This window comes from Tauraco erythrolophus, chromosome 20 (assembly GCF_009769465.1).
Source record: "Tauraco erythrolophus isolate bTauEry1 chromosome 20, bTauEry1.pri, whole genome shotgun sequence".
Lineage (NCBI taxonomy): Eukaryota > Metazoa > Chordata > Aves > Musophagiformes > Musophagidae > Tauraco > Tauraco erythrolophus.
The window spans coordinates 3,565,138-3,589,775 of NC_141484.1; the positions used below are offsets into that span (position 1 = coordinate 3,565,138).

Sequence of the window (24,638 nt, forward strand, 5' to 3'; positions counted from 1 at the left end):
GTGAAGGAGACATTTCTTTTTGGTCTTTGAAGGATGGTGATGTTTTTGCCCCAGAGCTGTTATAATGCTTTTTTTTTTTCTTTTTTTTTGTAATAACTAAAATATAGGACCTCTGCCATATCCATATCTAACCAATGTGCTTTCCCATTTTGAAGCAATAACTGTAACTTTAGGCGGTACAGCAAAGGTGACATGGAAAAGAGAGATAACGTTGCTGACACTTCGAATTGTAAACAAAAAGATTAAATTTACTTTTCAGGATACAGACACTAAGCTATACTGAAATCATGACCAGCCAAAATATCACTGGCACGTCAATCCACTCGTTATGTATATAGAGATATAAAAGAAGAGCGGCTTTTTTTGGCCCTGGCACTCATTCCTATTTTTAAATTGTGCATATTTAATCATTAGAGAATAGTTTGCAGCATTATAGAGATGCTGTTAGATGACTCCATCTGTTCTACGCTATAGTTTGGCATGAGGAATTCCCATATGCAGTTATCTGGAGGTTTCCCATCCACTCACCATATCTGAAACTAGAGAACTTGAAATTTCTTAACCAGATGACATACATCTCTGGTTTCAGTTCGTATCAGCTTGTGATTTCTGTAAGGCTTTTCTCAGTTTATGCGTTGTCATTTAAGGTGAAGAACGTACATAGAAAGCCATATTGATAGCAGAGATTTCTTTATCCCTTACGTAAAGGTTAAATGAGTGTTTGAAACAAGGCAGGAAAAAAAAGCCAAAAATAACCCTTGTGCTGTCGCCCCTCTGCAGTGCTCGTTAGTTGTGGAGAGCCCAGACCACGTGCAGCTGGACGTACATCCAGCTTCATGCATTGCAGTGCTTTAACACACGAGGAATGTTTCGTGCACGAAGCGTGTGCGTGCGCAGGCTGAGGTTGGCGTTGCAGAGCAGTTGCGTGAAGACCTGCACTTCACGGTGCCCTGCTGTGCTGTGCTCCTGACGTCAGGGTGGTTAACACCACAGTTTCTTTTTTTTGTGATTTTTCTGTGCTTAACAGATGTGTCCATTTCTGTATTCTCGCTGCTGTGTTTTTATTTGTTTACTTCTGCTACTAATTGTTGTTGCTTTGCTTTGCAAGCCTTTTACTAACCAAGCAGTGTTTTTCCCTTTCCTGTCTCTTCCAGGACTGTCATGTAAATATCCACTTCTTCAAGGTAGTCTTCTCCTTGGTGTTCTCCTACACCTTTCTCTTCACACAACCCTCTTTACCAACGTTTGAAGTTTACTAAATCCAATTTCATTCTCACCATGTTTTAAGGATGCACTCGTTTTTTCCTTGGTTTAAGCTTTTCTAATGGATAAAAAAATTTGAAGTACGAGTCTTCCATAATTTGTCACAAAGTACTCCCCAGATTAGAAGTGTACTTACACAAAAGTAGTCGTCAAACCTCAGTAGATGCAGTGGGCTTTTCCTTTTGAAGGAATTAGTTAAATGAACGCCATCTTCTCATGGAAAATGGTGCATCTTTAATTTGAACAACACTCATGGAACTTTAAATAACTTCCACATATCAAGTAATGCTCATGTTCACTGTTTATTTAAGCAGATAAATTTACATAATGTAGCATGCATGCTTTATGATATAATATACTAAATATATTGCTATATGTTAGTTGGAGTATACTATATCATAAGAGATATTACCCATATGCACAGATGCTTTGATACTTGAAATACCAGTTCACCTGTTTAATTCCCATTTTACTTCTTTCACTACTCACCACCTCACTGAATTATTGCCATAAAAGATACATATCAGCACTGAGAACGTACATCTGTGGACTTATTTGCATGTATCTCTAACAAATTATCTTGCTGTATTAGGGCAAAAGTTACTGATAAATTTCACACTTTTGGTTTTATACATTGGTTAAGTAACAATTTAAATTGAAATTTGAAGCTCCTGTGCTGTAAACTGTTTTAAGAATTTATCTAAGGTTATTGGAGCCATTATCATTTCCAAATAGTATTTTTGCAGTTGAAGTTGACCTGGAGCAGCTAACATGTTATAGCTCAAAGCTTAAAATACATGATTTGAAAATCAAATATTATTTTTGAAGAGTCGTTTATATTATTAATGCATGATTTTACCAAATGTTTTAATACTGAATCAGATAAACAAAGAATAAGACCATTTGTCTTTGCCAAATATTTCCTAATGCGGTAATCCCTTGTCGTGCAATCAGTAACTTATTTTTTCTTAACCTTGATTCTTTATCTGATATCTTTACCTCAGAAAAGCCTGTACAGAAGAGAACTGCTCTTTCTCAGTCTTTTACATCTCTTGTTTGAAAACAAAATCACATGATGGTTTCCTTGATGGAACTTGTTTAACGCAGGGAAGTTGCAAGTTTCTCTGTTTAAATGTGTTTTAAACCAGAGCAAAAGCTATCCTGAACAAATGCATCTGGGATAAATGTCACCTCATTGTAAAATCCAGACCTTGAAGCGCACTGATATAAACTGACAAAAGTCCTTGGTCAATTTGTGTTTTCACCTAAAAAAAGAGCCAAACAGTTTCCTGCAGCTGCTGCTTCATAGGCAAAAGTCATGCTTAGTCCTTGTGACTTGTAAACATGAATTCCAGCAAAGAAAGTTGGCACTCTGTTCTGATGTAGAGACTCAAGAATTCCATTTTTTCATGGAAAAAAATGCTTTCTTGTTTATCATCTGTCTTTTCTCTCTAAATTATCACAAGTCCCCGTTCTGCTTGCTGCTGGCAGTGACTTAGCATCGCTAACCTAAGCTCAGAAGCGTCACTGCGCTCTGCATTCTGCAAGCTAATCACCTCTGACGTTAGCGTGTCTTTGGAAATGATTTTGTAAGTAATCAGTTTATGTGGGACTGCTGGGGAGGTTATGTTCCCAAGTTTACGAGATTGGAATTGAAAGGAAGCAGCAGGAGCAGATGAAGAAGGAAGGCTGTGTTCCTGAGGAGAACGTAACGCTTCTGAGCTAGAAACCAGTAAAACGTACAAAAATGGTTTTATAATGTCATAGCAAATCTGAGAACGCTGTGAGCAAGGTCAAACAGCAGAAATACTTGGGTATGAAATTGTCAGATACTGGGAAGGATCACACATTTATGCTGCTTTTGTTCCACCAGCAAAGTGTGTATTTAAATAGATTGTTTTCACACAACGTCATGCAGAAAACACCTTCATCTTTGTGTGTGTGTGTGTGTTTGTGTGCTTCAAATAATTCCATGGCATGTTAAGACTTGGATAGAGAATCTCAAGGTTTTACAATCAGTCCTAATCTGCAGCTTTTCATGGCTGCTGCGTTTGATCACAGGGATTTGTGCTAAGATCAGGTAGACCTGAAGTCTTTAAAGATTATTTTAGAACATAATTTTATTATTTTTTTGTCCATACTGTAATGAATTTTATGCTAAAAAGCAAGTTCTACACTCTAGGGTTTTTTATTATTGAAAATTAACAGTAATTTGCATAATTTAAAAATGAAGGAGCATATATAAAAGCAATTCTTTTTTTTGACACTTAGGGATTTGCTGTTCTAGCATCGTATTTGTTGTTTGAGTTTTTTATTACCACTACCACAGGATATTTCTGCAAGAATTCTTGAATATTATTCCTAGGCAGCCTCTTTAATTACATTTCATCTAGTTAGACACTGCTCTGTTGCAGGAGATAGCGTGTTTGGCAATAAAGGCAGAAAACAAAGTAGACTCAGGTGGCCAACGGATTATTAAACAGATTAAACATGTTGACAGTGCCAAGTGGGAAACTGGAAGCTCTTCCATCTCCAGATTTCACTGCTCACAGCCAGACATCCTTTGTCCAGGGCAATATCGCCTCAAACGCCTTTTCTTAGGGTAGATAAATCCCTTTTCTTTGTCTTCATTCATAGACTTCATTGTCTACAATTTCTAGGGGATATGGTTACCTTAATCTTGTGCCTGGCAAGTTTGGGGATTTTTTAGAAATCATGTATTCAAGTACTTCATACAGTTTTAACTTCTATATAGCAACACAAAAAAAGTAAAAAAAAAAAAAGAAAAAAAAAAAAAAGAATAGGGAGTGTGATTATGAATGCCCTAAAATAAGCAGCTCTGCTGAGACGCTGTATGGGTATATTAAACTCTTGTATTGCCCTTTAGGATTTTTTTATTGCCTTTATCCTAAGTAAATATCCGTTAAACGTAATGTTGAGCTTGAGAAAGTAATTTCTCCTCGGAGTTAGAAACCAGAAGGGGTCAGTAAAGAACGCAGAATAGCTCCCAGAGCGAGAACTGCCTCTCCAAAGTCCTGAAAGAAATGAAATAATGCAAACTGTTTGTATGTATATCTTTAGAAAGATACAAACCCATTAAATTAAGCTGCTGTTTTGATAAAATTAAGTATAACGTTTTTCATACAGCCCTTTATTCAAGATTTTCAATTGGCATCGATGGGAATTTTTCCTCTAATCAAAATATTGAATAATTTCCATCTGTAAAAGCGAATACTGCTTCTGCTCACCTTTGTATTCTCAGTTCAGCTCTGCCTTTGGGCGCCTCGTGACTTCTGTAATTACCTTCCTTTGTGCCTCCATCGTGCTCGGCTTTACGTGCTCGGCGAGAGAGATGGACCTCCACGGAAATCTCTGAGTCACTGGGTAGAATTATCTCCTGAATTTTGTGAACCTGCAAGGTGTTACAGGAGGCATGACTTCCAAACACACAGCTCGGGCTAGGATTAGACAAAATAACTCGGTTTTATTAGTCAACCAGAATTCTTTGTGGGACACACTGCTTTTTCTTCTGTTATTTGGAACTCAAATTAATTCATGGACGCTCTGATATCATCGTTCCTCTGTGATGAGCAAAGTAGCACAGCATGTGGGTGGGCTTCAGGGGTGGGTTTCCTGTGTTCTTGGACATGCTTTCTGCAAAAAGGCATTTTTAATCCTTTTCGCATATGGCACAATTTTTTTTGCAGGCAAATCCTTTAAATAAATTTACTGTTACTAACCAAAAGGATAAATATGACACAACTTTAAGGGGAAGAGGAGAGGAAATGAGGGGAAAAGTAAACCAAAAACATCAAATAGTTCATATTTAACTCCCAGGTAGAGTTTTATCATGCTCCCCATTTTGCCTTCATGCCTTTTTAATAGCAATGGAATGATAAGAAATTTTTCTAGCTATTTTTTCTACAACTATTTTAACTATTGAAGTAAAAATGCATTTTACTTCATTTTTATGTATTGCATTTTTTACCAGTTACGTCGTAGTTCACCATAGTGACATTGCCATCGTGAAAATAAACGAGTGCAGCTTTCTGCTTATTTGCACATTTTCGATGTTCTCTTTGCTGCAAAGAAGTTTTGCTAGAATGCAATTTCACCAATTTTCATATGTGGCTGAAAAACCACCTGTGTAAACCACGAGAATCCTTGGCAGTATCCGTGGTACAGTGAATCTCCCTGGTGCGGGTGCATCTTCCTGACTTGCAGCATCTCGTGGAGACATCTTCAGTCTGCTGCAGTCTGATCCAAGTGTGCTCCTTTCTATGTGCATAAATACGTGCGTGTGCATTCATTAGTGCAATACATTTCTGGAATTTAGTTCATTAGTTATTTGTTTTTGAAAGGAACAAGTAAGAATCAGTGAGAATGCACAGTAGGATGGGAAAAAGCCACGTGTGTCCACGCTCTTCATAAGCATTTGTTAAGCCAAGAAAGAAGCACAAGAGCCAGAGGCTGTGTCTTTTGTTCTGTTTCACAGGAAATTTAACGTGAAAGCACCTCCCCAGGTTGCTCAGCACGTGTTTTGTAGGGTAAAATGGCCAGGGAAGTTCCTTCCCTCCATTGACTTGCAACTGCAAGGACATGAGCTCAGGCTGGACCAAGATGTGACGCTCGTGTCATCTCCTCTCCAGTTAGAGCTGCTGGGCTGCTACATCACCCAGAGCTTAGGCTCTAACTTTCTCTTTTCTGTGTTGTTTCCATGACTACAAAAGTCTCTGCTAATGAATTATAAGCTTGCATTAGGTTATGGTATTAAGCTTAAAACTCAGTCTGGTGAAGTATTAGGTCTTCCTGGGGCTTAGAAATGGACTCTTCTCATTTCAAATTCTCAGCATCCTGATAATTAAGTTGCATAAACTAGGAAATTGATAGTCCCTCATAGCATCTATAATGACATGGAGTTGGAAGTGCAATAATGTAAGAAACAAGCTGCCACAATGATGGAGAACATTTCGATGAATGAGAGGTTTTTTCCTCCAGATTTTGACTTGCAATTTATTGGATTTATTTACTTTATTAAAGGCTTGCTAATGGCTCAACCCGTTGATCAAAATCCCTGCTGAGCTGTCACGACTGGAAACTTGAGTAGGGCTTTTTGTCCTTCCTTGAGACTCTGATAAATTATTTCAGTTTCTCTTTTTCATCCTTCATATGATTTTTGCCAGTTCTGTCAGTGACTTCTTTTACGGTTTGTCTGAGGTCTGAGCTGCTCTGATGCTTCTTGCGTAGAGTCCAGGTAGTGACAGACTAAACTAAGCATTAATTTCACACTTTCAGCCAAAACCTCCTACGCTGTAATAGTAAAATTGGAATGTTACTTTTCAGATTATTCCTTTCCTTGCTTCTCACCACCCATTTTGCCATTTCTTTAAGCGATATGCAGAGGCAGAGTGTTTCCTGCAGCTCTGCTGTGGCCTTGGGTTAACTTAAAATTAGGAACAGAAACATTAGGAACAAGGTGGGTTGGTGTGAGATGCCTTGTTCCATCACCCGGTGACGTTTGAAGAGCATGTTGGGGTCTAGCAAATAACTGTTGAAAACTCGTTGTAGAGCGAGCAGCGGGGATTTTTTCAGAGGTTTGCAGAGGGATTGATCCTGGCAAGAGGACGCTCCTGCTCTGTGGATCTCAAGAAAGTCTTGGGCCATGAGATAAAGCCTGCAGCGGCAGCGGCGCCAACAAGGGACGGATGAAATGGTGGTGACGAGCGTGCTGTTTCCAAACAGGGGTTGCATGTGCTGTGTGTGTATGTACCGCTGCACACGCGATGGGAATTCAGCCTTGTTGTTAAACGTTTTTTTTTCCTTTTATCACTTTCTCCTCTTGAAAATTTGTTACCAGTTAGATCTCCCCGCTGGGCATCTGTGAACTTGCTAAGAGCCAGTTGCCGTGACAACTGAGACATACATCCTCTAGTGAACTGCGCGTCGCCAGGCCTTTTGTTGGCTCCAATCTTTTTTGTGGGGTTCTCCCTTCTGGAGCTGTGCTTGCGGGGTGGCGGGGTGGGGCAGCAAGTTTGGGCAGTTTTGGAACCCAGTGTTGGTTTTCCGTAGGGGAACACACCCAGTCTGACTGAGCTGAATGTTGCAAACAGCAGCAGAAGAGAAATGATGAAGATGAGGGATAGAAGGTGTTAAAGCACTAACATCGTGATATGTAGCTCATTGCCCTAAAGAGACTGAGGGTAGGAATGTGAATTGTGTAGAATCCTTGGAGAAGGATTTTTTTTTTCCATATCTAATTAAAAAAACAGATACACTTAGATGAAAAATAAATTGAATACCTTTTTACTGCAAAACCTGAGATATTTGTTCCAAAAAGCACATCCCAAATTCCAAGAGGCTGTCCTGTGTAACACCCTGTAACTTCAGTGACACTCCGTGAAGAAGCGTGTCTGGGCTGAATATAAAAAGTATGTCTCACCTGTGGTTTCAGGGTAAAAGAACTGGCCGAGATAAGGTGCGTCCAAACCAGAGGAAGTAAGATGATGTGCATGTCTTGTTTTCTTTTAAGATTAACTGTTCTGCTACCAGTGCAAACTAATTTATCTTTAACATACTGTTTTCCTGGTTTGTTTGCTGCAAGCTGGCTTCATCGTAACAGTATTGTGTTTTTATTAAAGATATTAAGCCAAGCAGTCTGAATGTAAATTGAAAATTAATCCAGGGCCTGGAGTGCCATCTTCAACTTCCACAAGTTTTAATATCCATAAAAAATAAAGAGAGATTCAAGTAGGATTCTTCTTTTTTCAAATTTAGTCGTGCTAGGTAGAGGCAAAATATCATTGCTCTTTTTCAGTATTTTGTTAATGAATCATTTGAATTTATGTCCCTTCTGTAGTTGGAAAACTGGTTTTGTTCCAGGAATCTGGAAGAGTGTGTTGATTGCACAACATTTTTCTCTCTGTGATGTTCAAGGCGTATCAAATATAAAACTCATGGTAGAGCTCGGTGAGAGCACGTTAAAACGTTTCCTGTTCTTGACCTTATGAGATACGCTCACTATACTCTAGCTGGCTGTGGATACACAGAAATTAGGATACCCATTTTTGTGCTCTGCCTCTACAACTGATAAAAGAAGATTTATGAGTATTATCAGTCATTGGACCCTACATTAAACTAATCTGAATAGAAGTAGTTCTGCATTGTAAAAGAGTTTGTGGAATTTTAAGCAGGTTAAGGCATCCCTGCTATTGTGAAAAAAAACCAAACCCTAATGTATAAAATCAATACAATAAGTAAATCTATTAGACCTGCTTTTAATGAAATATACTTTCCTCTACAACAGCAACCAGTAGGCTGTGATTCTGGTTACCTCTTCTTCCTTTCAGATCTACCTCTCTCTGCTCCAGGTGTTTTCCATATTGTTCCTTTTTTTCGAGCTGTATCCAACTGTAGGAAAACCTGCTCCTTGTCAAGAAACTGAGTTTGTTTAGATAAACACCTAAGAAAATACATTTTTTGGGCTGTTTATAAAGCCAGAGCTTGAAGAGAAAGTGACGAGTCTGTGCAAGATCCAGGGAGATCTGGATACCATTTAACATTGTCAGCTTTGGGAAACAAGACATCTGTCTGTGGTACCACATCTGGGTGCCTTGATCTGTGTATGCATCTCGCATCCAATGCCCTACTCTTCAATTTTGTGCATGTGTAAAGCTCTACATCACCAATTACCCTCCTTACACACTGTTTATCTATCCAAGAGAGCCCTGGATCTCCTTATTCCTCTGTGGTTAGTCCTGTTGTTGAAACAGCATTCCTAGGAGCTCTGGAAATTGCTTCTATCCAATGTCTGTCCTATTTTTAGTGCTTAAGTTGGCCTTAACAAAACAGATTTTCTTCCCTTCTAATAAATGGTAAAGCTATTCACCATGGGAAATCCTGGATGCAGAAGTGAAGGTGAAGGTGATAGTGTGTGCTTTTACATTTCATTTATGCAAATCAAAATGCATCAGTAGTGCATTTTTCTCTAGTGTATTTATTTTTATTGTGCTCCTCTCCTTGGCTGTATTGTAACAGTAGTTTTAGTTTGTAGTTCCCTATCTGAAGTATCTGAAATACAGAACTTGTTCTTCATGTGAAAAACCAATATCCCACATGTTCAGGTATTCAAAAAGCTGAGGAAAAATGTTTTTCTAGCGAAATATCTGTTCAGCAAGTTATTTCCCATGTGGGCCATGGCAGGAAATTAACATTGCTGTGTGAAGAAAGTTTACAATGTGAGGAAAGTTTACAAGTCATCACCTTATGTATAATGTTATTAAACAACTCCAATGGGCACAGCCAGCTAAATATTCAACCAGAGGGTGAGATGAAAGCCCACTCAGATGCCAGAAACTCTGCAGAAATGGCCACAGCATATGGGTGGATGAGGTTTTCTCCACATGCACACTGAGCCCAGCACATTTCAGATGTTTTTCTCCAAATCTTTACTCAATCTTGTAAGCAAATGCTTATTTCTCTGTATCTTCACCCATTGCTTGCAATAAGGTGCGACATTCACCTCACTTTGTAGATTTTTCTGTCATTTAATGTAAAGCAATTTTGATATTTGAAGACATTTTCCTAATCCTTTAGTCATAACCAGAAATCATTAGTTGAGTTGCTGAAATACTTTTGTCTTGCCCCATATTCTGGGTTAAGTTCTGTAATAAAAGGACAAGGTTAAAGGCTTTGCTTAAATCCATCAACATCAATTATTAGTGATGAGTCGTGACTAGAAACTTCCATGAAGCTTATAAGAGATGTTTTGGTTTAGGTTTGTACTTCAAGATTAATTGAGTAACATGGAATATACACAGCAGCTAATTTTCAAAGACAGGTCATAAATACTAGATCTTTCAGGGTTTATTTCATAAAGATGGCCTACTGTCCCATCAAAAATCTGGTGGCACAGGTAGCATCTGTAATGGCTTGACCATGTTTATGTAGTTTTATTTCCATGCCTATAGCCTAATTTTGTTCCAGTAGCTCTGGAAATTTTTTTAAGTAGTACTAAAAAGAAGACAAAATGATATGCCTGAGGCTAAGTCATAGCTGAAACATGTTGCAGTAGTATTTTAGGAAGCTCTTAATGGATCATCTGTGAAATGTTTTGGTTTGGATTATTATAGTTTCTTTTTCTTTTTTTCCTCCCAGTACACGTTTGCCAGCATTGAGATTCCCACTATATTTTCACTAGGACCTTAAGCCAAAAAGCAGTCATGGAATTCGTGGGCTAAATATGAGAAACTTGTTCAGGCATGCTCACAAACAAACGGTCAGTGGCCTAGCTGGGGGGAAACCTGGACCTTTGATAAGGTTGTGATAATTTAATAAGGTCATTAGGCCATTCCGCTTGGGTCCGTGTGCCTTCATTGAGTCAGCATGGTCGTTCTCCAGCATTTCGTGGACGCCCTGTTCCCAGCTTTGCTTGCACGTGGTTTGCAACAAGGTTCTCTGTTTACACTTACCCGTGTAGGGGTGAGTGCATCGAGATGGCTCAGCACTAGGGATGAGATAACGGGGATTGTCAGGCAGTCCGGTCAGCTCCTGCCTGGAGCCATCCACCTGGAGCAGATAGCACGGGAGCCCACCTGGCCGAACAGGAGGCACTGGATGTTCTCCTTAAAAACCTACCATATGAGAAAAGAAATTATCAAATTGAGAGCGACATGGAATTTCAAAAAGATTGAAAAGGGCAGTAGAGCGTGTCTCTGGAACTCGTTGAATCTGCGAGGGTGCAGCGAGGCCCTGGCGTGGTTCTCTGGGATTATTTTAAGGTGCCACCTACAGATCCTGACGATTTCATCTCGCGTGTGTTTGGTCCGAGCGAGAGCGGTGCGTTCGGCTCTGGGAGCCGGCGGGGAGCACTGGAACCTCCTGATGGACCTGCCACTCTTCTTCTTTTGGAAGAGTGCTGTTCACCCCCGAGCCGGGATCGCAGCGCTGCAGGCAGCGCTCCTGCCTCGACGGCAGCTTTGTACCCGCAGCAGCAAACTGCCTTGGGACAAAATTTGTTCTTTTGAATGATGCATTTTTCAAACAGGCTGCTGACAACCTACCCAGTGGGTTTAAAATATAAGAAATAAAACTAGTGTTTTCCATTCAGTGCCTGATTTGGATCTCCCTTACTTGGTGAAAAGGCAGATGTTGAAATTGCTTCTCGTATCACAAAAGCAGGATTTTTTATCTGAGATCCCACATGCGAGAGCATCACAAAGACATGACCAGCAAAGCTGCTCCTTTAAACCATATCTTCATCTTGTACAAATAAAGGATATTAGGATTTTTCTTTTTTTACTTGTTTTGCTTATGGCTCAGTCTGGTATTGTGGTCTTGAAAGGAGCTTTGTCCTGACAAAGAGCTCCGTTACAGACACTGGATTTGTCCCAGCAGCCGGATCTGCCGAGGGGCCATCCCTTGCAGACTCAGGGACTTAGGCTGACACCCAGGACTGGCTCTTCCTAAACATTTGCACAGCACATGATCCTGATTAACATCTCCAAGTGCTGCTTTCATGCACACAAGTAATAATAGCAGTGGAAGAAATACCACGTTTTACACTGTATTACAGTAAAAAAAAAAAAAAAAGATACCAAAACTGCCAAAATTCATATCTTCGTGGCAGGGTGGGAGACTTTCTGCATTTATGAAGTTGCAGGAAGAGTCATCCAATCTCAATATGCTTTTCAAGAGACGTGTGGTTATTTTCTCAGAGGATTACTTGACATTACTGCCTGCAGTACTAGAGGGCTGGAGTCTATGAATTGAGTCGTCCCTTTCAATCTCACAGCTTTAAACTTGTCTGGGGAGGGTAAAATTTGTATCTTCAAGTTGCCAGTGAGGCTGCCAAAGGTACATGCCAGGCTTTTCAGGTGATCTATTGTGTGACTTTGAGTAAACGTTCATTTCTAGAATTTTCTCTATCTGTAGAACAGTGATAATATGCAAATACTGTCCTCTTGCGGTGCAGGGAGAAAATTCGTTATCCTTAAATGTCAAGCATATGTCAATGGCACAAAGTAAATTAACCATGTTAGAGGTTATTTACCAGCCCGACACACTAGATAGATGGGGAGGAAAGCACTTATAGCCCAAAGTATTATTAAACCTTCTTGGCTTTGCTTCTGCTGGTATATGGGATTATTATGAGAAAAAGAGGGATATTATTTTGTAGCCTGCATTATCTTTCGGTGAGTCTTACTTTTTTCTCTTCTATTAACTTTTGAGATTTGAAATGCAACTTACTTGAGCGATTATATGGTCTGTCATATGAAATATTGAGAGTTGCAACCTTCTGCAAACCAGACTGTCTTGCCAAGGCAGAGCCTTTGTATGTAGTATTTCCCTTCCTCCCTTTTCCAGATCAACACTTGATTGAAAATCAAAGTTGATTGTATTTCTAGTTTGAAAGTGGCCATGTTCATCTGCATTAGTTGTCATGTGTTCTGGGTTTTCTTTTAATGTAGGTTATTTTTCTTAATGCATGTCAAAGATTTCCTAACTCTTGCTATGCAGTGACTTTAAGAATTACATTTTAAAAGAGAATGTATTGAAGAGAATGTTTATATCCTAAAATACTCTATGTAGATTACAGCATGATATTTTTGAAAAGCATTTTTCGTATTTCAAAACAAAAACATCAGATAAACCTGCTTTTGGCATGTAAATAAGTGATTTTTTTTTCTTTGGCTTTGGTTTTTGCTTTGGTTTTGCTCTTCTAACCAGATATCCGCTTTTATCTGGTTGTACATGAACATAGTTTTCCACTTTAATTCACTCAATAATACCAAAGTATTGCTGGAATGAGTCTTCGAAGTTGTGTCTGTGCAAATTTTGTTATGGAGCCTTTCTCCTGGGAATGCCACTTCAGATATGGTCATCTCCAATTTTGACCTTCACCCAGTGATCCATTCTGCCAAGGATACAGGCTGCTCTTCTTACTTTCCTATTTTTGTGTGTGTATGTGTGCGTGTGTTCTTCAGAAAGCCAAACTTGGGCCAGCTGGTAACAAAGTCATTACTCCAACAGAAGACAAGAACTCAAGTGTGCCATCCAACAATCTGGACAGGGTGAAGCTGACAGATTTCAACTTTCTCATGGTTCTTGGAAAGGGAAGCTTCGGGAAGGTAGGACTTCTTGGTAACTATTCCACTTGAATTCTTTTCCTTTTTTTTTTTTTTCTTGAGGAAGAATGAATAAATAATTCCCTAAGAAGCAGAGTCAAAAGGATGTGTGTTTTTGAGGGAGGATTTCTTCACATGGAGTAGGGCGATTCCCTAAGGACTAGCAGGCTTCAGTCGTGATTGATAGTTTTCTTGAAAAAATAAAAATAAAAAAAAGCCCTCAGACTGTTGGGCAGAATGTAAGAAACAGTTACTGACTTATAGATCCTCAATTCGTGGCAATTTCAAGGATATTAAGGCTACTTTTATGGCTTTACTTACCTAGGTCAATCTGCCAGTTCTGGAAGTCACCCACATTGGTAAGGCTGAATATTGGGGAAAAAACAGGAATAGAGTATATATATTTGAAATCTTTTAGTCGAAAGAAGGGACTGCTGTTTTTCTGTCTGTTTGAACAACCACTTACGTGATAAAGTGCCCTTTACTGAAGAAGTCTCCTGGGACTTAACATTTTATCAGCCCTTTGGCAATGTGCCTGCGATTAACCAGAGGGTTTGGGCACAGGCTTTCTCTGAAGCGACTGGTACAACTCATTGCAGTGGGTGAGTAATGATGATATTTTTGGAGTTTTGATCAAGTTAGTCTACACCAATAAAAGCAAAAGCTGGATTGCCATCTATACAAATCTTCGGACAGATGAGTCACCTTCCCTCCTTGGCAGGTAGGAAGTTTTTTCACCCTGTTGTTTCTCTTTGTGCAGGTGATGCTGGCAGACAGGAAGGGGACAGAGGAGCTCTATGCAATCAAAATACTGAAAAAAGATGTGGTGATTCAGGATGATGATGTTGAATGTACAATGGTTGAAAAACGAGTCCTGGCGTTGCAAGATAAACCACCATTCCTGACACAGCTTCACTCTTGTTTCCAAACAGTTGTACGTGAGCTCAGTTTTTCTTGGCACCCAGATGTTTTCCACATTATATGATCATGGATTTTATCAGTTCTGTAACATTTATTATCATCCAACCTATGTATCATAGCTTCCATGCATAGAAAGTGGTGAAGAAAGAGATACCACATGTAATTACCCCTTGTATTTTAAACATAAAACGGAGGTTTAAAGATTTTTCTTCATACAGTAATTCAAGCAGACCAGTGTGACAATTCATAAATTTAATAATATGTGCTTTGCTAACTCGGGGCCTTAAGCCCAGATTCCCAGAAGTTCCTAAATACTTTTAAGGATCTGAGGATAGTACTTGAAAAGTCTTAATGGCTGCTATTATATCGCGAGGTGATTAGTCATGAATCAATGTTGATGGATTTAATTTAGTTTTCTGACACTCCTGGCACAGAGGAAAGCATTGCAGGTTTTTTCTTCCTTCCTTATAAATATGTGAAGTGGACATTTCCCCATCACATTAAACATCTCCCAGAGACAAATCACAGGAGGGATGTGACGATCCAGCGGCACCGTACCGCTCTGTTGGATGACATGGACAGCTGCGGGGTGGACAGGTGGTGCTCCGTGTGCTTTTGGTTTTCGGAGTGGGCATGGATGTACCCTGGCACTAGTGACCTGGCTCCAAATTTTCCCAGCTGGGTAGAGGTCTTTAGTGGCGAGAAATCAAGGCTCTCCTTCCCTCACCTTGTAGCCACCCTATGACAATGGCCTTGAACGAGTGCCCCAGGGCTGGGTTGTAGCTTAAGGGGGTGACGAAAGGACATAGTTGGTGTTTTTCCACTTGGCTGTTCCCTGTCTTTTACCTCTTACATTGTTGATGGTGTTTAATTTACAAACAAACGAACAAACAACGGGCAGGCAGTTTGAAGAAATAACGTTGCAATATTCCCCAAACAAGCCACGTCATCCCGTCACCATTTCATAGCACAATTGTCTGTGTTAGAGGCATTTTCAAACTCTGTTTAATGTCTACAAATCTCTGAGCAGCAAATGGCCTGAATGCAACAGATTTGCAGGCATAATTAATCACAATAAAATGTTAATCTGAGAACTATTGCACTTGGTAATTCTTGCTCTCTAAAATATTTTTCCTGCCCCTACTTATAATATGAAGATAGTTGTAATAAAATAAGAGAGCTCCTAGTGAGAAATAGACTTGTGGCTGCCTCTAATTCTTTATATAACTTCATTAGTAACCAAAAAGCTCAGTGTCGCCAGTAAATGAAAAACCACTTTGTTTAGTCTTATCTTTCTTTTGAGCAAATGCATTTTAAATGTAAAATCTTAAAAGTACAAATGTCTGGTGTTTTCTTGCTAAGGGGAATGAAGGGAAAAGTTGGAGTTTTCAGTATTTCCAGCATAATTTTTTTTTGTTTATCATGTATGAGAGCAATGGACCTACATAAAGGCCCAGATAAATCATTAACACCCTTGTCTAGTTTACTTAATGTTCTCCTAAGAGTTGAGTAGTTTGCACTTGGTGCTGTGAGATATTTTGGAGGTTGTATATTGTATTGGAGAAATTGTATACTAAGGAGAAGAAAAGGCATCAACTGTGTGACCGTAGGAAAAATTTGTTATTTTTTGTTAGTGCTTTTAGCTGCAGGCTTCTGTTGCCATGGATTTTACAATGAGACAATTCATACAAACATCTAAATTTTATAAATCTGATCTGGCCAATTAAACATTTTGCCCATGGCTTGTCTGTTGGACCCAGCTTGGGAAGTCCCAGCTTTTAAATGTGTGGTGATGTTCTGGAATCTTAGTTACTGAACAATTGGAGACTTTCTTTTTCAATCAATGCTGAAGGAGGAAAGAGGTTGAACTAGAGCATCTTTGTAATGAGTCTCTTTCCCATCAGAATATTGGATGAGAACTTTTCTGCAAATACTTCGGGATAAGGATTCTTTCCAAAATAACTAAAACAAAATCAGAGGAAGCCAAAAATTATGTCTTCCATAATTGGGAGGAATACTATTAATGCATCTTCTGCGCTGTCTGGATCGTGTTATAACTGCAGATAGTTTTTCAGACAGAACTATATGTGAATAATTATGGTGTCCTGGTTTCTATTGTAGACAAATAATGTATAAAAGTATGTCACTAAAATTGGCAAATCTAGACAGATCTCATCAATCATTTACTCTTGTGAGTTTTACAAAACCTTCCACCTCCATTTCCTGATCTATCAATTTTGCCAGAATGTGCAACCAGTCCTAATAATCTTAAAAGCTTTATAATAACATATTAGTGACTTTTTTGCTGATCAATGCATATCTAATATTTTCTCTAGTGTGTTTATGTGCATCTTTAATACTTTATCCTAGGACCGTCTGTATTTTGTTATGGAGTATGTGAATGGTGGTGATCTCATGTATCATATTCAGCAAGTAGGAAAATTTAAGGAGCCACAAGCAGTGTGAGTGTTCATGTTTTTATATTTAAATCATATCATCATCTTAATTTTATACTGTAAGAGTATTAGGTTTCCTTATCACACTCTCTAGTAACATCTTCTCAGGTTCAGTACGAAGCCTAGGCTGGCCTGTTTTGATTGTGGTTTTTAAGGCCCAGAAGCTTCTTTTAAAAATGTTGCTTGCACACATAGACCAAAGGCAGCTCTGCCTTTTTGTTCAAAAATACAGCACGAGCAAAGGCATGCAATGCCTACTTTAAAAGTGACAAGAATTTAAACAAGGACACGGGAAATTAAAAGATTTTTAAAGAATACTTGGTATTCTGGTGTTGTTTTTAGAAGCGAATATAAAAAAAAAAAAAACAAGTAGAACATTTCAGTCTGAATTAATGTTATAGGGAAAGGCAACAGAAAGAGACTCGAAATTGCGTTATAAGTTATAGTGTATACAAGATAAATTCAATGTATTGTTTATAAGAAGTTCTGTTATCCTTTTTTGTAGAAGTTTCATTTGTGAGGATTTAATAAATGATTAGAAATAGTTTATATACGTGATCCCTTCTAGGTAATTGTACATCTGGCATATCAGTGAGAAGCTGATAACGATCTGTAGCGTATTCAAATGTGAACAGATCCATCAGTACCATTTTAGTCATGCTTATAACATCCCATCATCATTCATTAGTGTTTCATAAATCATTTACCAATGAAACTTTAAAATCAAGTGTGACCAACTGTTTTGAGAATTCAGTTAAAATAATTTCTCATTTCAATTTAAATAATGAAGGCTCGTCGAAACGAAAGGCCTTCTAAATATAAGCATTTGAGATATAAAACAAAATTTCGACAACTTGCTGAATAAAAACTGGATGGTGTCAGATTATCCTTGACTCCCAGCTCGTGTAACTTGCCAACACCCGTTGAGAACTGGTGCTTTATGACAGCTTACGCCTGTGCAGCATCTTCCAGCACACACATTCACCAACACCTCTGATCAAGTGTTTCAGAGCTGAGCTTTCCTTTCCCTTATGCTGGCCTAAAAATTAATCTCATCTTTAAATAATCCTCTTGCATAAGGTTTGCACAGTTCCACAGCAACTGGCTTCAAATATCCGTCAATATTATATATCCTTTAACTACATCCAGTAATTATAGTTTATATGGTAATCATTTTAATTAGCTTTATGTAATTAATCCATTAACAGCCTATAAAAAGGGGTACCATTTCTGCGAATTATTTCCTGCCATATGAATTGCAATGTACATTGAGCATTGGTATGTGATTAGAGATAATGACCTTTGCAGGCAGAGTCAGATCACTGCAGTAAAATGCTGTCCTTCAGCTGCACCATTTTTTTGTGGTCTAGAGGAACATTTTCAATTATTTTTTTTTTAATTCTGCATTATTTTGTCATCAAATACCCAAAATGTGTCTGTTAAAGTCAAATTGAAGTGTCTTTTATAACATCTGCCTGTAATATATATTTTTTTACTTTAATATATACATGCACACTGTATATTATATACTTTATATGCTATTATACTATCATTCTTTACCATGTTGCATTTTCAAAATATTTTGTCAGAGGAAATTATGAGGTGATAAGATATCTATTGGGCTTTTATTCATACAGGTTCTATGCAGCTGAGATCTCAGTTGGGCTGTTCTTTCTCCATAACAGAGGGATTATTTATAGGTGAGTATAATCTGACAAGTAATTTCTCAACTATTTTTAAAATAAAAAAAAAAAAATCAGTTTCTTTAACGTTTCAGTGCATTTTTAAAACATTTTATAAAAAAGCAATCACTGTCCTGTTCTTTTTTGTTGTGTTGTTGCTGGTGTGCTGTAAACCAAAGCTGCTGCTTTACCTGAGCTTTTCTGACATCTGTGCTCTGCTCAACTGAAATGAAAACCTTCGAAAATGTAAAACATTATCTTATGTGTCCCTGTGTGATGTCTGATAGTTTTACTTATTCAGAAGTCTCAGTGTGAGTGTGCTCATGGTCATATACAGCTATCTCTTCATTAATTGTCCAGTTTCAGGGCTTATGGTCATTCTTATGTGTCTGCAGTGAGATGCCCAACTCTCTCCAGACCATGAACTGCCGTGCATGTGCACCTCTGTCCCCTCTGCCCCCCAAACAGCTACACCTATTCCTCACCTCGACTCAGAAGTAGCCCTAGTTGACCCTAAACATTAACATTAAATCACTGTGATTCTTCATAGAGATCTGAAATTAGATAATGTGATGTTGGATTCAGAAGGACACATTAAAATTGCTGATTTTGGAATGTGCAAAGAGCATATGTTAAATGGAGTAACAACCAGGACCTTCTGTGGCACTCCAGACTACATTGCACCAGAGGTAAATATTTACCATTTCAAGAACCTTTTAGTCTCACAAATGAGAATTGTCCCTACACACACATTACACCACCAACTTTTCATAGCTGTAGCTGGATACTCTGTGGATGGTACCATTTATACTTCTGCAGGTATATTGAATAACTTTGTGAATAAATACAATATTGTCATTGTATTTATGACATCACCATTTTAAAAAATATCTAGTTGATTTAAAAACTAGCTTTTTATGAGATTAGTGCTTCAGGTTTTGTTCACACTAGCAAAAGACTAAAAAAGCAGCATCACCATCTTGTGATTTTAAATTTGTAGCCTGGAAACGTTACACTAAACTTTGTGCTTCGGTTTGTAAATTCATGGAGACTTCATGGGTGTTGCTGAGGTGGTTGATGAGGTCAGGAAAAATTTTATTGGGAGCAAACATAGCTTCTGTAAAGTATTTCTCCCTAGGTTCACACAGCTGCCAAAATACCTATATTTAAAGGTGTGTTTGACATTTTCAGGAAATCGCAAACCACTCATTGATTTTTGGGAAGGGACTCAAGAGGTCCAGAAGCTTTTCACTGACCTCCCTGCAAAACTAGTGTGGTCTTTTCCAGGCCTTGACTTACCAATGGTAGACAGGTGTCATGAGTTACTGTGTTTGATCTCAGGAAAGCTCCAGTCATTGGAAGCCTCAACTAAGCTGTAAGACCAGGGCTTGGGTGGAGTTGACATAATAAATCCATCATTTGCGTTGAGTTTTCTGTGATTTGGCAGCACCTGTGCTGCATTCAAGCCACTGAAAATCACCCTCAAACACCAACCTAACTGCAGTGGGTCTAAAATGAAAATTTGATCGTGAGAAACACAGTTCTGCTTTAAAGCACCGTGATAGATACAGGCTTAGAGTTAAGATTTTTAGCCTGGATATGATTTGTATTTCAGTAGTTTAGGTATAAATCATTAAAAACAAGCACATGTGGTGATTTGGAGATGATTCAAATATATGAATATTAAAATCTGGTGTTTGTGCATACTGAGCTTTCAAAAGTCTTGATTTGTTTGGCTGCAAATTCAATGCAAGAGGCTGCATCCTGATCCAAGATACTGAGTGTTCACTGCGAGCTGGGCAAGAGGCAGCTCTGGCTGGAATAGTTCTGGCTGTAATTGAATGTTTGTTGGAATATGGGAGACTAATACATGGACAAGTAAATCAGTGTCTAAGGTGAATTTTGTCATCTCTGTGAAATTGGAATGAAAAATAGTTTGTTTCTTACCAGTTGCTAATTCGTGCCTTTCAGGGTGAAATATTGTGTATTATGGAAGCTTGTTTTTTCACAAATTGCTGTTGCTTGCAGCAGGACATCAGAACAACCAGAGCAGTATTTCATTTTCTCCTGTCAAAACATAAATGAAGCCAGTACTACAAATTAAAAAGTGTCTTTGCTGTGGCGATAGTCTCGTGCCAGTTAATACCAAAGAATGTGTTGTCAGTGCCAAAATGCTCAATATGGGTCAGTGTTGGAATGATTTCTTTTACTTTATTTGGAAATTTCATATAAAGGAATAAATCTATTACCAAAACATTCAGTATCTGGGAGGAAATTAGTCTTTCTATTATCTTTCAAACAGATTTTTTTTTTTCATTTGGCTGATTTTCTTTAGTTTCCAAAGACATTATTGTGACTGACAAATTGCTAACTAGGTCTGTGGTAAACTTCAAAGTAAGGTTCATGTTTTGCTTGCAGGAGCATTTCAACGTGTTTCCATGGGCTAAAATTTATAAGTGAATATAATGAGGATGCATTTGCACGGTACCATTCCCTGATGGGGGGAGGTAAACGAGCTAAATCTAAATAAACTGTTGAAGTTATCTAGAGTAGAGTAGTCCTGCGAGCATGTGGCACTCAAACACAGAGAATTAGCTCTTTTCATCAGTATTTGGGAAATAGAATTCTGACTGTAGTGGGGCCTGAAGGAGCCCACGCTGTCTGTGCATGACCTACCCACGGCTGGAAGGACCATACAGGGACATCTCAGCTGCCTTCACACGTACAACCTCCAGACAGAAACGCAGAGGTATATGGTGCCGCGTTCAGTGAAGTGGACTCACACGCTGTAGTGTACTGTAAAATAATGCTTTCCTTTTCTAATGACTGGGAAAGTTAGCATTTGTTATTACTTATGTGTATAACACACTGGAATTAATATTGAATTTTTTTTATCCTGTGCAATTTGAGAAACATGTAGCGGTTAAACTGGTAGAATCCCAGGTGTGACCACTTCTCTCAGGCAGAAAGTGGTTATCTAGTAAAGAATATTTATTGATGTGCTGAACTTAAATATTTATGGTCAGAGTGGTAAAATAGCCATGAAATCAGTTAATATTTTATATTTCCTTGACCTGTCAAGAGAGACAGAAGGAGATGGATGTCAACAGGATTAGCAGAAGGGATTCTGCCAGCACAGCCCGCTGCCTGCGGTGCAGTGGTGAACCCCACCATCAGCATCCCTGCAACAGCAAAAAAATTTAAATTAGAAACTCTGTTCCCTTTCTCCTTCATCTAATAACCACAAAACCTTAAGTTCTAACCTTGCATTTGCCAGGATTATGGGAAGCTAATGGGTATTACAAAAGTTTGAAAGTGTACATTTTACTGTTTCTTGTGCTAGTAATATTTCTTTCTTTTAATAATTTAGTTTAAACTTTTTGAGTAGACATAAGACTTGTTCACAAAAGACTCTCTCTTGCCTCTGAGATATAATCTTTTCATCCCGACCAGCTACCAGCTGCAAGCTGCAATATTCTAAAGATTCCACAAATTGCTGGTATTAATCTCTGTGTCCTGCTCTTAACCGTGCCTTCCTTGGAGGCAAAAAGAAAAAGAAAAAAAAAATTAAAAAATAATCAATATTGCTCTGCCAGTTTGGCTTGATGAGAGAAATTCCTCCTGAGCTCTCAAATCCACAGCACCTGAAAAGGCAGAGCTCTTAAAATATAGTAGTAGGTAGGGAAAATGGGACATGTGAAATGCAAAAGGAGATGAAAAAGGCAATCGTTTAAATTAATGATGGAGAAGGAGGAGTAGGGAAGGTCCTATCAACTTTCTGCTCCTCCCTGGGCTGTAGGAAGCAGAGATCACAGCTAGAGGAGGGCACAGGTCTTCATTCCCAGGCCCATGGACGCCCTTACTGCTCTATGGGTCTGCTCTGCACGCTGCGGTGAGACAGGAGGTCATGTTAATACACCCTGAGTTATTCTAAAAGATACCAAAATTTGTACATGCAGGAGGGTTATTGTGGCAGCTGCTGCAAGGCAGCCAGTGCTGGCTTAGAGTGCAGCAGCTGGTGGGTAACACATGCCGGTTTCTGCATGAGGAGGAGGGAACTACTGAAAATACAACCTTTAAAACTTGCTGACTTTGTACCAATGCCTGTTTGACTGTAGATTGAAAACTCATCTGCTTCCTCCCACGTGTAATTCCTTCCTTGAAGTGAGCGTTCTTTCCTCTCGTTTACATTTTCCAGTTAATGCTTTGAATAGCTCCCAACATTATGAGCATAACCGTTGGTTTCCGTGCATGACACACAGGTTGGTGAATGAACGTGGCTGGTGGCTTTTCTGTGTTTCACTTGCATCACATCCTTACCAGGATTAAGCTAGTGATTCAAATTGGATATATTTAATTAGGATTAAAGGAAAAAAAACCTCCAGTGTACAGCAGCAGACCGTGTACAGTACCACCTCTTCCTGCATTGCAATAGGTGCCATGAAAAAAGTGTTTTCATTGCATTTGCAGTGGGACTTTTCTACAACGGGACCTTTCCAGTCCCAGTGGAACTTGATATCCATAGTTATTTCTCAAATCCCACTCTTCCGTCATGCGACTGGTTCAGGCAAGGGGGGTGTGTGCCAGCTCGGAGGGGGCACTGGTCTCTTCGTCTAATGCCTCTGCTGATCTTGACATGTGGCATCAAATAAATATTTTATCCAGTGACATCAGACAAAAGTTTTAGTGTCTCTGACCATATGTTAGGTTAAACGTGAGAGCTTTTTTCATGTTAATTCTGTCTTTCTTGATGATTCTGCTTGATATTCTCTCACAAAGGCAGACTTAATTGGAGCAGATTACATTTGCTGATGAATGCTATTTAGAGAACAACCCAATCTTCCCTCACCTCTTGCTGGATAAACAAACAGCCTCACTGAGCCTGTGCTTTGTTTTACCTTTCATTTTATGACTTTGCATTGCCATATTTAAAAGGTTTCCTCTTGTCAGTAGTCCCATCAAACTCCTTCACAATAGGAAGAGAAGTAGGCTGTGGTCTCCTGGACAGATCTGACTGCCAGGTTGAGAACCATGACAATGTAGCAGCAGTTTCTTTCTCAGTGCTATCGATCCGTCTTTTTCTCATTTGCTACTTGAAATAAACTGTTTGTACCAAAACGACTTACGTGAAGCGCACTTACTGTACAAAATGTTCTGCCCCTATAAATTAATGACCTTCTGAACATGGTTCCTTTTTTTTTTTTTTCTGATACAGTGTTCTGTTCCGTAAGGCAAGGAGAGATTGTCAGAGAAGGGTTGAGGATGAGAAGTTTTGTCATTTTCTATGTGTAAAGGCCAGTATTTTTTCCGGATAAAATTTTGAAAGTGTTTGGTCTTTCAAGAAGTGGACCTCTGGGAACTTAACGGTGATAGAAATTAAAGGGAGAGTAACCGAGTATGTCAACCACTATAATATGAAGTTAATGTCCCAAGTATGTATTTTAAAGCCCATATTACTGCTAAAAGACAACTAATGAAGATGGCCTTTGTGGAGGGCCTTCCAGCTGAGAATCTTGTTATTGCCTCTGGTTGTGTAATATATTTCAAAGTATGATTGATTTTGAAATCCTTCGCTTAGAAACATTGCAGGAATTTTAATTCATGTGCTGCTCTTATCCCAGCAAAAAACATATATTCACATAGAGACTATAATTTTATTTAGTAGCCAGGCAGTCCTGCTTTATTGAACTGGTGACTCACTCTTTTCCTGAGAAACTACAAAACTTATTGGTTCAACTTCTCTTTCAGACAACTAAGAAAATCTGGGATACGTGATGTGTACTTGTCTTAGCAATTTGTTTCACAAAGAATAAAAAACACATGCAAACAGGAAAATAAATGCAAACCCATCTGGAATAAAATGAATGCCTTAGTTCTCTGCTAATTCTGGTGGAGCAGTGTGTTGGGTTGGAGGCTCCGATGCTGCGTTCCCCAGCGTGGATGGACAGTGGCTGAGACGTTCTACATCTCTTCACGATTCACAGTATCCCTTCGCAGTTATTTAAAAGGAGATCTGAGAGAACGTTTGCAACCTCAGAACTCCTCTATAGCATGCCCGAATCCATCCCTTAAATACATTAACACTGATCTCTGAAGAGGCCTCGGTTAAAGAAAATGACGCACGAGGGGACCTGCATGCGGTTGGCACTTGCAGCCTTTCGTTGTGTCAGAACTCAGTTTGGGCTTCTGTGTGA

General features: G+C 38.9%; 1 protein-coding gene across 3 annotated transcripts in view; it reads left to right on the forward strand.

Moving 5' to 3' along the window:
• PRKCA (protein kinase C alpha) overlaps positions 1 to 24,638 on the forward strand; it is a 149,383-nt gene that overhangs the window by 115,475 nt on the left and 9,270 nt on the right. The window contains exons 9-14 of one of the 3 annotated variants that reach the window (XM_086624296.1): positions 1,155 to 1,184; positions 13,245 to 13,388; positions 14,146 to 14,319; positions 16,677 to 16,768; positions 18,400 to 18,462; positions 18,995 to 19,133. In XM_086624296.1, the coding sequence (XP_086480422.1) occupies positions 1,155 to 1,184; positions 13,245 to 13,388; positions 14,146 to 14,319; positions 16,677 to 16,768; positions 18,400 to 18,462; positions 18,995 to 19,133 (642 nt within the window). Of the gene's footprint in view, positions 1 to 1,154; positions 1,185 to 7,714; positions 7,739 to 13,244; positions 13,389 to 14,145; positions 14,320 to 16,676; positions 16,769 to 18,399; positions 18,463 to 18,994; positions 19,134 to 24,638 lie in introns of all 3 variants that reach the window. The other 2 variants (XM_086624297.1, XM_086624295.1) reach the window with 2 other exon arrangements.